Source organism: Epinephelus fuscoguttatus, linkage group LG14 (genome assembly GCF_011397635.1).
Source record: "Epinephelus fuscoguttatus linkage group LG14, E.fuscoguttatus.final_Chr_v1".
NCBI classification, from domain to species: domain Eukaryota; kingdom Metazoa; phylum Chordata; class Actinopteri; order Perciformes; family Serranidae; genus Epinephelus; species Epinephelus fuscoguttatus.
The window spans coordinates 10301361-10317394 of record NC_064765.1 but is presented as its reverse complement, the minus strand read 5'-3'; the positions used below and the strand labels follow the sequence as shown (position 1 = coordinate 10317394).

The 16034-nt window shown below is 42.0% G+C and overlaps 1 protein-coding gene across 1 annotated transcript; it reads right to left on the bottom strand.

The window, feature by feature from the left end:
• Positions 1-135: 135 nt before the first annotated feature.
• foxo3a (forkhead box O3A) lies at positions 136-15590 on the bottom strand. Its single transcript, XM_049596955.1, has 2 exons — positions 14212-15590; positions 136-4848 (listed from the first exon to the last, which is right to left on the bottom strand). Exons 1-2 carry the CDS (start codon positions 14764-14766, stop codon positions 3535-3537), a joined length of 1869 nt encoding a protein of 622 aa, XP_049452912.1. The 5' UTR covers positions 14767-15590; the 3' UTR covers positions 136-3534.
• Between the last annotated feature and the right edge of the window lie 444 nt (positions 15591-16034).

Sequence of the window (16034 nt, the reverse complement as noted above, 5' to 3'; positions counted from 1 at the left end):
TGATTGGTTCATAGCTCATGATGTGATTATCCAATAGCAAATCGGCTTCTTGGTGTCTGCAGAGTCAAAGTCTGCAGCTGTGCGATTCCTCTAGAGACAGAAATAAAACAAAGGTAGATCAAACAAACTCAGGTTTTCAGTGGTTCTTTAAGCTTTATTTACATGCACCATCTCTGATACAGCCAAGATAGGAGCTGGAATTACAACTGGCAATGTCAACTTGATGTCTCTTTTTGTTTTGTAGGAGCAATAGGAAGAAATGGAGTTTAATATTGGCAGTGAGAGTTACTCAAAATTAATGTAGGAAAAAAATTAAGCTTAGAGTCAGTGTGAAATCATCCATGTGAAGCTACGAAAAATATTTGGAAGCACAGCTGTGCAGAGTGTTTTTGTAAAATCAAATAATAAGCAAATGGGATTAAATATCTCAGTTAAAGGAACGGTTCACCTAAAATTAAAATTATATATTTTCCTTCTTACCTGTAGTGCTATTTATCAGTCTAGATTATTTTGGTATGAGTTGCTGAGTGTTGGAGGTATTGACCATAGAGATGTCCGCCTTCTCTCCAATATAATGGAACTAGATGGCACTCAGCTTGTGGTGCTCATAGCGCCAAAAAATTACATTTGAAAAAAATCAACAGCAATGTCTCTTTCAAGAAGTCATGAACTGGTTACTCAAGATAATCCATAGACCTTGTTGTGAGCAGTTTCATGCAGGAACTATTTTCCTTCTACTGAACTACACCTGTCAACCGAATCACCACTCAGAAGGCAGCGTGCATCTACTGCTAGCGCAACTAGCACCACTGAGCTAGCTAACGTTGCAGCTCAGCCGAGGAGGACAGCATTAATATTGACATCTCACACTGTAACAAGCATGAACCTCTTGTTCATGAGTAAATGCACACTTCCTTCAGGGCAGTAGCTAATGCGCAGCCCCTCCTTGCCCAGCTCTGTCTATCATTAGACTGCTGCTGCGTGAGTGTGAGCTCTGCGTCTGAGACTATCACACACAACGACAATCTAATTATTAGCATCATACGGCTAACGTTACTCAACGGTTAGTAACAGGTTTAACGACAGAGTCAAGCCGTTTCGGTGTCAGTGTGAGATTGTTGGGACAGTGTTATGGCTCAGTTTTGAATGTTAGCTGCTGCTGCTGTGTTAGCTCGTGTAAACCAGGCAGAGAGAGCAGGAGGAGAGCGGCTCACGGAGACGGTCCTTCAGCGCTGCAACAAACTGATGGTGGCGATCAGCTGTTGCCCCTCCTACCATCACAAATAGATCCTAATCCTGAGGGAAACACTAACTGCTCATTATAAGGCTCCAAATCCAAGATAGTATTGCTAATGTGTTCGCAATTTTCACTTGCCCTGTAATTTAATTGTAAAGCTGCCTAAAAACATTGTAACACGCATAACAATCTTTTTAGAAAAGCTGCCGTGTAATCAGACATCTTAGGGCGCAACAATCCCCAAAACAGCCCAGGGTTCAAACCCTGGGTGGGGGAGCCCTTCTGTGTGGAGTTTGCATGTTCTCCCTGTGTCAGTGTGGGCTTCCTCCCACAGTCCAAAGACATGCAGGTTAGGTTGACTTGTGTGAATGTAAGCGTGAATGGTTGCCTGTCTCTATGTGTCAGCCCTGTGATAGTCTGGTGACCTGTCCAGGGTGAACCCCGCCTCTCGTCCAGTGTCAGCTGGGATAGGCTCCAGCCCCCCCACGACCCCCAACAGGATAAGCGATTACAGAAAATTAATAAATGAAAAAGCCTATGAAATCCTGGAGGGACTACAGGTAAAAGGAAATGTATTCTTGATTTTGGGGTGAACTGTCCCTTTAAAATCAACAGGATGTAACATTTAGATTTTCTCAATAACTCCAAATGGAGGACACTATTTGCCGTTTGATCAATACCCGATTGAGGTGGCCAAAATGTTGAGCGGACCATTTAAACAAAAGTGCTTTTACTCAGCTCGACCACATGTCACATGGAAAAGCACAAAATATTTACACATGGAAAATAAAATAAATAAAATTTCATTCAACATGACAAATTCAGTGAAAATTGACAGTTTCCAGCTGATGAAAAATGTAAACTAAGAAAAGTTCATCCTGCCGTTCCTACAAAAACTGTGCTGATGTTGATGGTTTTTTTTTTTTTTTTTTTTTTTGCCCTTATAGCACTGGTTCCTAATATTCATACACTATATATCCTCTTATTTCCACTTATTTAAATGCAGAAATATTTTGGCAATATTTAAAATACTGTGGTTGTTTCTTTCTCAAATGGCAAAAATGGCTCTAAGATACTATACGACCTCCTCTCACAGGGTTGGAAACACATTTGACCCAGCACCTGCTATAGTGCTGATAACAAAGGGGAGGCTACAAATGCTGCTCCATCTGCAGCCACTCCCTGCTATCGTCTTATTTATAGCACCAAGAACTCCTTCAAATTAACAAACACCAAAATATTGTAGCTGAGTGCTATGGAGTCTCTAAGTGTGGTTACTTTAATCCAAATACGTGTTTGCTAATGTAAATGGTGTCGACTAGAGCTAGAGTTTCTTGCTAAACACAGTCCTTAAGTCTGTCCTAAACTCTGTATACTGAGCAGTACTTCCAATATTGCAGTAAGTGGAAGAGGAGGAAGAGGAGGAGGGAAGATGGTGAAAAGGGATCTGCAGCAGAAACACCATATTATCAAGACTTCAGTAATGCACCTCTTTAGAAGGAACAGAATTCACAGTAATGTCACTAAAATCACAGGGTAAAACTCGCTAAATAAAAATAAAACATTACATACAAAAACCACACAATGTAGATCAGTTCACATCTTGATAACATATTAACCTCTACAGATTGATATTTGGTGCGTGACTCTGTGCATCAATGGGACAAAAAGAAAAAAGCTTTTCATTAACACTTTTTAAATCTTTTAGTCCGTTTAGGCTACGTCTCTCAAAGAAACTTTAAAATAAAAAAAAGCTTGTCAAGTATCCTCCACTGGAACGTAATAATGTAACATTCTCTGCAGCTTTTTTCTGTAAACACGCTGTCACTCACAACAGGCTGACAGCTGGTTTGGCAAAAATGTCGGTTTAGGTATGAAAGGGTGTGAAAGAGGAGAGAAAGCAGGGTGAAAACAATTCTTCTTCAGTTTCATGTATCACGTTTGTGATACTGCATGAGTGATTCCCTGAGACTAACACGAGTTGATGCTTTTCATATAGTTTTAACAAAACGTCCTGTACTTCCACTCCAGTCAATACTGTTGTTTACACCGCCCAGGTATTGGTCTTTTTAAAGATTTTTTTTCCTCCTCCTCTGTGAAGACACCATTGTGGGTCTCAGACACTTAAAATACAGTACCAAACTTAATGCCTCACATTGAAAATAATGGAAAAAATACTACATGAATACACATTTACAGACGTTCTTCCCTCTAGTTTCACAACGCAGGACAATGAACCCCAATTTACATTTTCCCCCACTTCTTTTTCTGCCCATGCTGAGCTTTGACAGAGCTTCTCAGCTCGGGACCCAGCTGTGAGGGGAGGTCTGTTTTGAGCTGGAGAAGCTTCCTGAATTCCTGTTGGCGTTTTGGGCGGATGTGAGGCGAGAGTCGAAGCTGAGGTCCAGGCAGTCTGCGTCCATCAGTTCATTGCGGATGATGGAGTCCATGTCACACTCAAGACTGCCGTTGAACACATCGAGGTCCAGATCAGCGGGAAAGCGGTCCTGGCCGGACAAGCCAGAGCCGAGCTGCATAGAGGCGTTCTTGCTGGGAGACTTCAGGTGCGGCTGCTTGGCGTCGGAGAGACCGGCGTCTTTGTCAGAGGTTGACAAGCCAGCTTGCCAACCAGGCACTGAAGAGCTTTGGGCCTCACCCACACTGGTGTGGTTCACCAACATGTGGTCTTTGCGGAGCAGCATGGCGTTGCGGCGGGAGTTCTGCAGGGCGATGGCGGTGCTGGCCTGTGACATCAGCGGGTCAGACTGGGTGAGCATGACGTTGCTGTGGCTGTGGGAGTCCAGGCTGAGCAGATCCTGCAGGGTTTGATGGTCGCTGAAATGCGAGACGCAGGAGAAGGTGGTCTGCTTGTTCTCCTGGATGGTCTGCATGGGCGACTGCCGCAGGCTTGTGATGGACGGCGGGCTGAAAAGAGGGTTAGGCCCGTAGCTGCCAGAGGGGCTACCCAGACTGCTGCCTGAACAGCTGAAGGTAAACACTGAGCTCCCCTGACCGTTGGCTCCGTTGTCTTCCTCTCCAGGAGGAGGCTGCTGGGATGCTGTCAGGCTGATATTGTCCAAAAGGTCGTCCATCAGGTTGTCAGAGAGCCCGTCGTTAAGGTTCATGGTACCTGCCAGGTCAGAGAGCCCTGTGGGCCCTGTGGACGGGGACATGCTGCTGGGACTGGAGTACAACATTGGGGAGAGGGGCGAGTCGTCATCAGGCACCTCATCCAGCTCCAGGTTGGCCAGGATCGGGGACAGTCGACCGCTGAGTGTGCTGGCGTTGGAATTGGTCCGGGAGCGGAAGTCTGTCCAGGCGTCCAGCTCATCACTGCTGCGGGAGGTGGGACTTCCTGTCCATTTGGAGAGGCTGGAGGAGCTCTCTGAGCTACCGTCTTGAGCTGCCTGCAGTGAGGCTTTCTTCTTGGTGGCACGTCCTCGGGCTCCCTTGATGTACTTGCTGTTATCCATCGATACGGCCCGTCGGCGGGGAGCTTTGCCTCCTTTCCCACCTTCTGGGTTGACCATCCACCAGGAGCTTTTTCCTGTTCCTTCATTCTGGACTTTCACAAAGCGACTGTGGAGGGACAGATTGTGTCGGATGGAATTCTGCAATTAAAATGGATAAAAATAATTAGAAGCTGCTTAGCGCAAGTTCTTCCTGTAGAGCTGGTACAAGATAATAGAAACCAGAGCCAAATCCTAAAACATAATCGGCCAATAAATCTGATGTTAATAAAATCTCTGTAAACAGAAGTCTGTATAGGTATGAAGAACCTGTAGACAATGGGACAAGATTTTGGTATCTGAAGTGTGCTGAATTTCCGCTTGTAGCCTGAGTAGTATTGACCAATAATCTTTAACGGGAGGTAAATAGTCCATGTGGAATGCATTTGCGGAAGTGCTTTGAACTCAGCTATCGTCTGACGATGACTTAGCTTTATATTAGCTTTGTCTAAAAAATGTAGCTGTGTTCACTTTTTCTCTGAGACATGCCACTATGAATATTGTAAATACTTCAAATTCAGCTAGAACCAGAACCACTCATTATTCTAGGAATGTCTGATGACATCAGAAAATTAAGCAACTCTTGGCAATGTTTCCTATCCTAGTCTCACTATTGAATCGGAAAAAGAAAGAAGTCCCCACAGCAAAGATGTGGCTTAGTGACCTTAGGAATACACCTCACCTTGAAAGAATAAGATACACTCTTATAGACAAACTTCCATATTTTGATCAGGTTTGGTCACCTCTCACTCATTATCTTCTGTGACCTAAAATTGGCATTGTGACGGAAGGGTAGGGCTGGCTTTTTTAATTATTATTATTATTATTATTACTATTATTATTATTATTATTTTACTGTATTTTTATTTTCGTTTTATTGTATTACATTTGTATGTGTTTTCTCAGTTATTACTGTTCAGTATATGTTAAAAAAAGTAACAAGAGCGTATTACGATCAAACTGCATGTATGTGTATTTAGATACAATACTCGATCATTTATGTGGTGTCGACATGCTCAAATAAAACACATTTGACACTACAATGTAATTAAATTGCGTGTGTGTAAAAATGCTCACAAAATTTGGCAACATCAGCACTAAAGGTAGAAAATTAATCATTTTAACTTCTCATGCTTTGGGCCTGCCACAACAGAAAAATCAAGGTTTTTGATACTTAACTATTAAAACCAAGTGCTGTAAATGCTGCAGTGTATTCTAAGAAACACTTCTACTTTGCACCTCATACTGTGACCTATTTCTGGCTGCTCAGAAAGGTCTACAGGATTTCCCCAGAGATGTTCCCAACCATGTACAAAATTAAACAGCTGGAGCCTGCTGACGACCGGCCTGCACCAAGTCACACTGCAGTAACAGAAGAAGAAAACTCTGCAGTGATCTCTGCAGCCCAAAGGCCAAGTTCACCAGGAGAGGGTCCAGCATAATTCTCTTAAGCTTGAATTAAGTTGAGTAAACCGAGGTCCTATTTAAATCCATCTATCAGAAGATTAAACTAATCAAACACTAAAGAAGCTCAACGCATGGATCCTATAAAACGCAGCTGTGAGGGAAGATGCTCTCCAGCTTTGTGATGACTGAGAGATCACAAACAAGCCTTGGCCACAGTTTTGCTCTGAATGCAATGAGTCAATGACCTGCTGACATCAAACATCCAGCAAAGCCCTCGCTTCAAGCCAATTAAAGGATTAGCTGAACTGGCAAACACTTTCATCACTTACAACAACAAAGCACATATGACTCTCACAAAACTTTAGTTATTACATTGATCTTTTCTTTCTCATTTCCTTCCACCATAAGTTAGCTGGAAAAGTTGGTGGCTTCTGCTGATCACTCAGAATTAACCACTGATCTCCTAATTAGGTTAAAATTGAACTGTTTCTCCCTTTTTTTACTTGTCAACAAATCCCATTAAAAGACCAAAATCAACAGTGTGCTAGTCCATCTCAATAATTTCAGACACTGTCACCCCAAGATCATTTGTTCCTACTTAAGACGATATATCTTTAAAGAAAGTTTAACATTTTGGGAAAAAAGTGCTGTAATAGATGAGACAGACAATACCACTGTCATGTATGTACAGTAAATATTAACGTAGAGCCAGTAGCCAGCTAGCTTTTAGCATAAAGACTAAAAACAGCTAGCCTGGGTCTCTCATGGTATGTCTTGTTATTTAAATCCATACAAAGAGTAAAATGACATGTTCTGGACAGAGCCAAGGTGTTTCCAGTTTTTGAGCAAGCTAGGCTAAGCTAACCAGCTGTTGGCAGTTGTGCTGACAAATGTTAAACTATTCTTTTAAAAACAGATCAAACATTTACATCTCTTTATTTTGGTCATATGTTGGCTCCAAAAAAACAGTCCTACTGCAGGCCTTTTTGTTAGTATTGTTAAACGCCTACATCTCCTAGAACAGATGACCCACTCCATAGAACTCCAAAAAGAACTGGAAAAATGGTGTATTTATTTAGCCAATGAGGCCGATACTTAATAACGACTGTTCTGTGTGACATTACATTGTAAAGATGCTAATATTTGCATTGAATTGCTATTCATCCCATGACGTCATATGTTCGTTCTGTATTGTGTTTTGTTTATTCCTGACATTGTAAAAAATACTCATAAATAAAAAGTTAAAAAAAAAACAAACAAAAAAAAAACCAGATCAAACACACTTCATATTTTTTTTGAAAAGGCTCATTAATTTCCTAAAAGAGCTGGGCCTTGTAGTTTTCAGTATACATCACTCAAAAAATGACACGGTGTGGACAGAGCCCAGCTAGTTGTTTCCAGTTATTTAGCTAGCTAGGCTAAGCTAACCGGCTGCTGGCAGTTTTCCCACCAAAATGTCAAACAAGTCTTTTCAAAACAGTTAAAAGATACAAAATTACCTTTAGAAAAGGCTTAGTGATTTTCTAAAAAAGCTAAGCCTTGTTTTTAGAAAATATTACTCAAAAAATTACACATTGTGGACAGAGCCAAGCTGTTTCCCTGTTTCCAATGTTTTAGTTAGCTAGGCTAAGATAAACGGCTGCTGGCAGTTTTTCCACCAATATTTCGAACTAGTCTTTTAAAAGCACTTAAAAAATACAGAATTATTTTCAGAAAAGTTCCAGTAATTTCCCATAAGAGCAAATATTACTCAAAAATGGCATGGTGTGGACAGATCCAAGCTGGTCATTTCCATTTTTTAGTTAGCTTGGTTAAGCTAACCAGCTGCTGGTAGTTGCAGTTTGCTGGGGACTAATTTCAACCATGAAATAAGTAGGATGGTGTATTTCAGATAAACTCAAAATAAACTACAGTGCCCATGTTCTTCCTAAAGACTGAACATGTCAGCCAGTGCAACAGTGTGGATCATTGATGTGATATTAATAGTTTTTGACAACAATGGAGCTCTACGGCACACAGGAAGAACATATATGAGGCTTTGGATACACAGAATATACTTGTTAGTAGAGTTGATTCATTTCTGGTTTTGGTGATTTCATGGGATTTGTTGATGAAAAGAAAACAATAGAATACCTTCAGACTTCACCTTTAACTGAACTCGCTTCAATGCCTGGCTTAAAATCTACATTTCCTCACTGGCTGGAATGCGTCCATTTCCATTAGCTGGGTTTATAACCACAAGGCTGGGTTGGTAATTAAAAGTAGATAAATCTCTGATTGTTTGATGAGGACTGCCAAGAAGATGAAGACAGCGCTCCAAATGTCACAGCAGTGCAGGTGTTAACAAAACACACAGTGGGAGCAACTCCCAGTGTGCAGACTTTGTTTTTGATTTCATGTTTTCTTCGCCTGCACCTGTGAGTGGATAAAATATGGATGTTTTTAGTCTTGTGTGGGAGATTTCTCCTTTTCAATTTGGCTGAAAATCTGCATAAACGCCCAGAAACAAGGTTATAGGAACAGTTTAGGAAAACCCAAAGTGATGCTGCAAGGATGCAAATGTGAACTCACTTTGCATGCTAAGGACACATCTCTGAGCCTAAACAGACTGATTCCACCAACATCAGTGTTACTGTGACTGAAGGTAGTTAGGCAGAATTCATACTTCTGCGTTGAATAGACGGCGTAGCCTGACAGGCACCTTCCCAGAAATGTAACTACATGTTGCAGCGATGTAGATCGCCTGTCTATTTTTGTAGGCTGAAACAATTTCCCTCAGTGGAAATGAAACTTCTATTTGCTTGTATTTCACAGATAAGAAACAAAAAAATTGTGAAGACAATAAAGCCTCCACAAGAATAGCATTTTAAGTCTTGTGTGATTTATCCTGGCTTCATATGAGCAGAGGAAATCTCTGCTTATCGTTTGGCTAGTTTACACAATGTAAAATGCCATAGACTTATGCTAACAACATTAGCATGTTGCATTTGTGGGGAAAATGTGTCCAGATAAAGACAAGTGCTTTGTCTGTTATTCCTGTGAGTTACAGTGCAGGATATAGTACATTTATACTTGTGTGGTGGTGTGTCTGTCTTACTCTGCAGTTACACCTCCAGAACACGAGTTGGCGGCAGGTGAAGTGCTGTGAAGTTTAACTGATTCAAAAAACACACCCAAAACACACACTTAACATGGCTTAATAGATACAGTCGGCAATGACGGAACGCCCACAAACGTCACATCCGGTTAGAGCCGAGGGGGAAAACAAACCGGTCTCTGCCATTAGCCACAATGCCGAAGAGTTGCTGTGTGCCCTTTTGCACCGCAAATAAACAAACAAGAAAATCACCAATTAAAGTTTTACATTTTACCAAATAATAAAATGGAACCACAAAGGAGGACGAAATGGCTTCAGGCTGTCAGAAGAGAGGACGAGTTTGGCAGATTATGGGACCCAACAACAAAACATGTGTATGTCTGCAGTCAGCACTTCATTTCAGGTAAGTTTAATGTAATGTTAACCCTTTCCAAACAATTGTAGACTATGTCAGGGGTATCAGGAATATTAGATTTATTGTTTAAACGCTAGTGAACTTTGTACTACATTTGTAATTTGTGTAGATTTCCTCGCAACACATACAAAAGTACACATTCAGTACCTAAGTAGAAGTACAGATACTTGTGTACAAAAGTCTGGTAGAAGTTGAAGTACTGATTAAAGTTCTTTACTGAGTACGGTATATGTAAAAAAAAAAAAAAGTGCTGGCTCTGAAATTTACTCCAAGTATAAAATAAAATATAGTCCTCTGAAGGACATTTCTATTGCCTGTTTCTGTGCAAAACTAAAAGCTCTCTTTTGACAGCCTGAAGCCATTTTGTCCTCCTTTGTGGTTCCATTTTATTATTTGGTAAAATGTGGTAAATTGGTGATTTTTTTGTTTATTTGCGGTGCAAAAGGGCACACAGCAACTCTTCGGCATTGTGGCTAATGGCAGAGACCGGTTTGTTTTCCCCCTCGGCTCTAACCGGATGTGACGTTTGTGGGCATTCCCGTCATTGCCAACTGTATCTATAGCGACAATGTCAAACACAAGTACACAAATCAGCTTCACTATAACTTGCAGCATCCACAGACAAAGCACTTGTCTTTATCTGGACACATTTTACCCACAAATACAATATGCTAATGTTTTTAGCACCACCCTATGGCATTTTACATTGTATAAATTAGCCTAGCGGCTAGCGGACTTTTCTTCTACTCATGTGAAACCGGGGACAACAGCAACATTTAACAAAGGTAAAGTTACAAAATTCAGCTCCATTACAACTCACAAAGGTCACCAACAAACCAACTGTCTTATACTAAACATGTTTTCCAAACAAATATAACATGCTAACGTTATTAGCACAAGCCTATGGCATTTTACATTGTATAAATTAGCCTACCAAATAGCAGAGATTTCCTCTGCTCATATGAAGCCAGGATAAATCACACACAAGACTTAAAATGCTATTTTTGTGGAGGCTTTATTGTCTTCACCAATATTTGTTTCTTATCTGTGAAATTAAAGTAAATAAAAGCTTTGTTTCCACTGAGGGAAATGGTTTCAACTCTCAGAAATAGACAGTAGGTCTGCGTCGCCGCAACATGTAGTGACGTTTCTGGGGAGGTGCACGTCAGGCTACAGCTCTAAAAAAGTGTTGCTGGAGGACTTGTGAATGAATGAGTGGGGCGGAGCTGTGTTGAGAATGTGAGAGAGGAGAAATACACACTGGTATGTGTCACGTAACACAACTTGACCCTATATTGATACAAACTGTTATCAAAATTTATATCTTGCTTGAAAAAATATCGATATATTGTACAGAGTCGTTGTATCTCCCAGCCCTACTATCTGCTAATTCAAGCCAAAACAAATGGCTCATTTTACCGCATCCTATCCATTAGGATTTTAGGGAGCACGCGATCACACTGTTTTAAAGTCACATACATTGAAATTCAGGGACTTGGTTAAATTTAAAACAAATAATCTACAAAGCAAGAAATAATCTACTTCTGGCCAATATTCAAAAAATGTTTTTGACAGGGAGGGGGAAAAATTAAATCTAAAAAAAGATTACGTTCATACAACTTTAAAAAGTGTGTGTTTCAGTGTGTGGGGTGGACTTATGGGATGGGATAGATGAGGAGTTTAAGGGAAGCACAACTATAGAGCACTTACAAAGAACACAGTATATTTAGGAGGTATGCAGACGATGAGGGGTGATGCTAATTGATTGGTTTATTTATTCATCTAGGTTTGTATATTTAATATCTAAGACTCTTGTTTATGCATCTATATTAATGGTTGTAATTAAGTTTGGGACTGTTGTTGACAATTTCCTATTCAAATGAGACATAAATACTGAGAAGGGCGAGGGATAATATAAGTGTACATTTCTTCTTACTCCTTGGTGAGCATGTCTGTTGATGTTTTGTTCTTATTTTGCTCAAAATAAAGTCATTCATTCATAAATCAATTAGATGATTAAGAGAAAAATAAGTGGTGATTATTTTAGTTGCTAACTGACTGTTTTTAGAAGATTTCAAGCAAAAAAAAAAGACAAAAATCTGCAGTTACAGCTTTTTAATTGTGAATATTTGCTGTTTTTCTTGTTTTATATTGTTAGTCATGCAAAGAAAGACACCTGAAGACGTCACTTTTGACTCAGAGAAACTGGATTTTTTGCTTTTTTCCTACATTTAACAGACTAAACAATGACGATATACCGAGGCAATAATTCTGTAATTGACTGATAATGAAAATAATCGATCCAGCAGACTGGAGTTATGCATCTCCATTTTAAACAGGATTTGAGCGGTGACATAATGAAAAAGAGTATGTTTATCAATGTTTTTTCTTATGCATGATATTGTCAACTTGGCCTGAACAGTGTACAAGACTTTACCTTTCCAAACTAAGTCATTAGAAGAGGGAGTGGAAACAATAAAATCAACACCTGCCCTGTTCGGCCTAATGAAATCCTATACAACAGCCCCGCAATAAATAAATAAAACCTCCGTGACACTTTGATTCAGGTTGTGTCTGTCTGAGTGGTTTTGATTCAACTCTGTGGTCATTTATGAGGCAGTAAATTGTAGTGTTGCTCTATTGGACTGTATTATGTTACAGCATGTGGACGAAACTGTAGTTACACTTTGCGTTATAACGCAGTACAGTACAATGAAACATAATCTACGACCTGAAAACGTCCAATGAATTCGATTCCTTCAATGGATGCCATGAAAATATGTTATAAGCTGCACAAAGGCAGTTTTTTGTTACATAGCTGTTGAATTTCAGTACGTTATGCTGCACAGGTGATGCTGTTATTGTGTGTAGTTGAGGTTTGCTGTGGTATAACATCACTGATACTCTTGTATGTCTGTGTATAAAACATATTCCTGTTATATTTTGGATGGGAAACACGCAGCAGCTGCAACTACCCAGCCTGCTTCTTAAAAATAAAGATCTGTAGGACATTAGTGCGTCTTCAAGGCTTCAGAGATGTGTTAAATGTTCTGCATGCTGCACAGGTAGATACAGTAGGAGCCATACGACGTATAAAAGATAAATCACAAAGAGCAACTCCTGCCTGCCCCTCCCCCACACAGCCATAGCAGCTCTGCAGCACCCTCTGAGCAGAGAGCCTCGTTCTGAGCGAGGACTGGAGCAATGCCAGTTTAGCCAGAGCCAGATCCAAAGAGAAACACTGAGCTTCTCTCACACTGCTACACATTGACCTACATAATTTATAGTCAGCTGATTGATTCTTGTGCCCGGGCCACGTGAAAAAGACAGTGTGGCACACAGCGGGGGTCGAGCCACTGGCTGGTCATCTGTATGGGAGCTGAGTATTTTGTTTGGATTCACAACTGGGGGGGGGGGATTTAACCTCGTGCTAGAGCTGCAACACAAAGGTTGTCATTGAATGTGGTGTGGAGAAGTGTGACAGGTCTGGATTTACAACCTCTCAGTCACACCCTCGACACGCTGCTGAGGACATTTTTGCACACAGTCCCTCATGCAGATGGCCAACCCTAAGCTTATTGCTGAATGTCACACAGCTACAAAGCATCTCCTAGGAAATGCTGATATCAGCACTTCTGAAACCCTCACGTTAACCCTTTCCTCTGCACGCCTGTATCTGCCTACAGCCCCCTGAACACATCTGGTGGCAAACAAGCATCTAAAACATGAATGAAAACTGATCGCCACTAATCTGCTGTATTAACTAAGCAGCTGATTCTGTGCAGATTAATCAGTTATTAGCATCAACACACTGCTTATAGTTCATACTCCCATTCCCATCAACATATTACATCATCACCCTGACCTCCAAACCACAATCTTGACCCTTACTGTAATGTCTTCATGAAGAAACTCCCTGGAAATCAGCCTGCATCCCACATCCTACAGTTGTGCAGGATTACAAACCTATTTCCAGAGTTTTTTTTTCTCTCTACCCCCCACCCACCACCACCACCCCTCCATCTAAATCCTGCAAAGCTCAAAGCTTTCATCAGACTTGATTCCATGACAGATGAATTGGTTTTCCAGGCCGAACTAATCCTTAAAATCAAACAGAAGCAGGGCCCCGGTGGAGCCTGTAAGAAGAAGCCCCTGTGCTGCAGTGTGAGCAGTTTGTCTGAAAGTGAAATTAACTTTGCATTGCTTGTTTTGGGTCTCGACTTTCATACACACTACATTGTGTTTACTGGATTGGTGTGTGCTCTGGTTTTGTAATTGTGTGTGTAATTTGAAGCACACTGTACTCATATTTTGACAGCAACTTGGGTCATTTTACACCATGGGCTTGTCAGGCAGCCCCACAGTTCTATATACCCTAATCTAAATTATAATATGCCTCCTAATAAAGCTGTATACATGGTGGTGTCTGCAGATAATCTGTTTGTGCACCCTCCTCCTCCATCTCCACATAAACATGGCTGTGTGTCTTTACATGACCACAGTAAGGTCTTTGTTATGATGACAGCACCAGCATGTCACCGCTCACCTTCCAGCCAGCAGAGCTATTGCTGTCGCCTTTGTCCTTGAAATATGGCACAGACCTCACCATCCAGTCATAGATTTGGGACAAGGTCAGCCTCTTCTCGGGGGAGCTCTCGATGGCTTGGGTAATGAGGTCTGCATAGGAGTAGTTGCCCCAGGCGTTCCTGCGGGCGGAGGACTTCCTCAGCTGCTGGGAGGCAGAGCCACCGAGAGCCGCGGCGGGGGTCTGCGCCGAGGAAGGCGAGCCATCGGCGGCCTCCTCCTTGCAATGGCCGCGCTGGACCTCCACAGGCTGGGAGATGGAGCTGCTGCCGCTCTGCGCACGGGATTTAACAGTGCCGCCGCTGGCTTTCTGCGCGTCGCTGCTCTCAGTACTGCCACCCTCATCATCCTCTTCTTCAGGGATTACGTCAGTGTCATTTGTCCCGGGCTTGCCCGCACCAGACTCCGGACGGGGCAGGGGCCAAGTGCAGGACCGTGGCCGCTTCTGGGGCTCGAAATCCGGATCGATCTCAACGTTTAAAGGAGGCTCGTTGCCGTCGCGCGGCGCCTCAGCCATGTTACTCGCAATATCTCGGTCGCAGTACAAAGGGTTATAAAATCACTCAGGTCGCATTCCATCAATGTCGCGTGCAGGCTTCAGGGATACTTTATTTACTATGCACGGTATGCAAATATCCAGCAGCCTGCAGCCCAGTCTCCAGCACGTGTCTGTCTATCTGTCCTGCAAGGCGTCTATCCGCAGCACACGGAGCTGATCGGAGCTGACCAGCATTAACAAAACATTGCCTTTTCTCGTGCACAGCCCACACCCTCGCCAACATGCACTGTAATTTCGCGAAATGTGGGTTTAAAGATAGGAGGAGGCGTCGGGGAGTCTTCGGAGGAATCCAAACAGCGTTCCTTTACAAGCGCCCGCGTCCTGCGCCGCGATCCCGCGACGTGCATACCAAAGAAAATGAGAGAATAGTACACCTAATGCCACCACATCAGCTTTATCACTCCGTACACAGCTGCCATCTTGACCATTTCCTTTCCCAAGTTCTTTATCATCCGTGCAGAGAGCTGCCAGTCGTCTGTGCAGTGCGCTGTTGCTGCTGCTGTCCAGATACCATCAAGGCGGAGATTGCTTTCTCTCAAGGCCCTGCTGCAGCTTTCTGAGAAAAAAGGGGGCTACTGGAGAAATGTGGCGAGGCTCAAATCCGCCCTCTCAACAGCTAAAAAAAACATGATGCATTCTGACTGTACATCTGTGGCATCTTGAACAGGCCAGCAGCACGGTGTCCTCCGTGTGGCCAGCAGCCTGCAAACACACTTCATTCAATGTGCTGCTGCTGCTGTGGTTGGTGCAAACACTCCGAGTCCGAGAGAAGGAAAACCTCACGATCCTGCCCCCTGGACTGCACTGAAATTAAAGTGACAGTGTGGAGATGTCCGCAGACCAGTGACATCACCGTGTACACCTCTAATACATGACCACAGAATGTCTAATACTCATAAACACCACTAAAACTGAAGTAACCTGCTGATATTTGAATTAAATGTTAAATAAATTGCACTGAATTTGATCAAAATTTTGTGCTACATTAGCTTTGAATGTGTTGCTGCAAGATAAAAGTTGCAACCAATCCATTACACATCATGCTATAAATACTAAATACTATACTAATACTAACAAAATCTCTAAAAAAGGATCAGATATTAGTATTTTTTCATCAAATTTGTCTCAACAGCCTGTTTTAAAGTGCTCCCCATATTGCTAGGAATAAAGTTAAAGCATGGATAGTTGTGAATGGTTATTGCTGTAAACTGCAAATTCTATACACT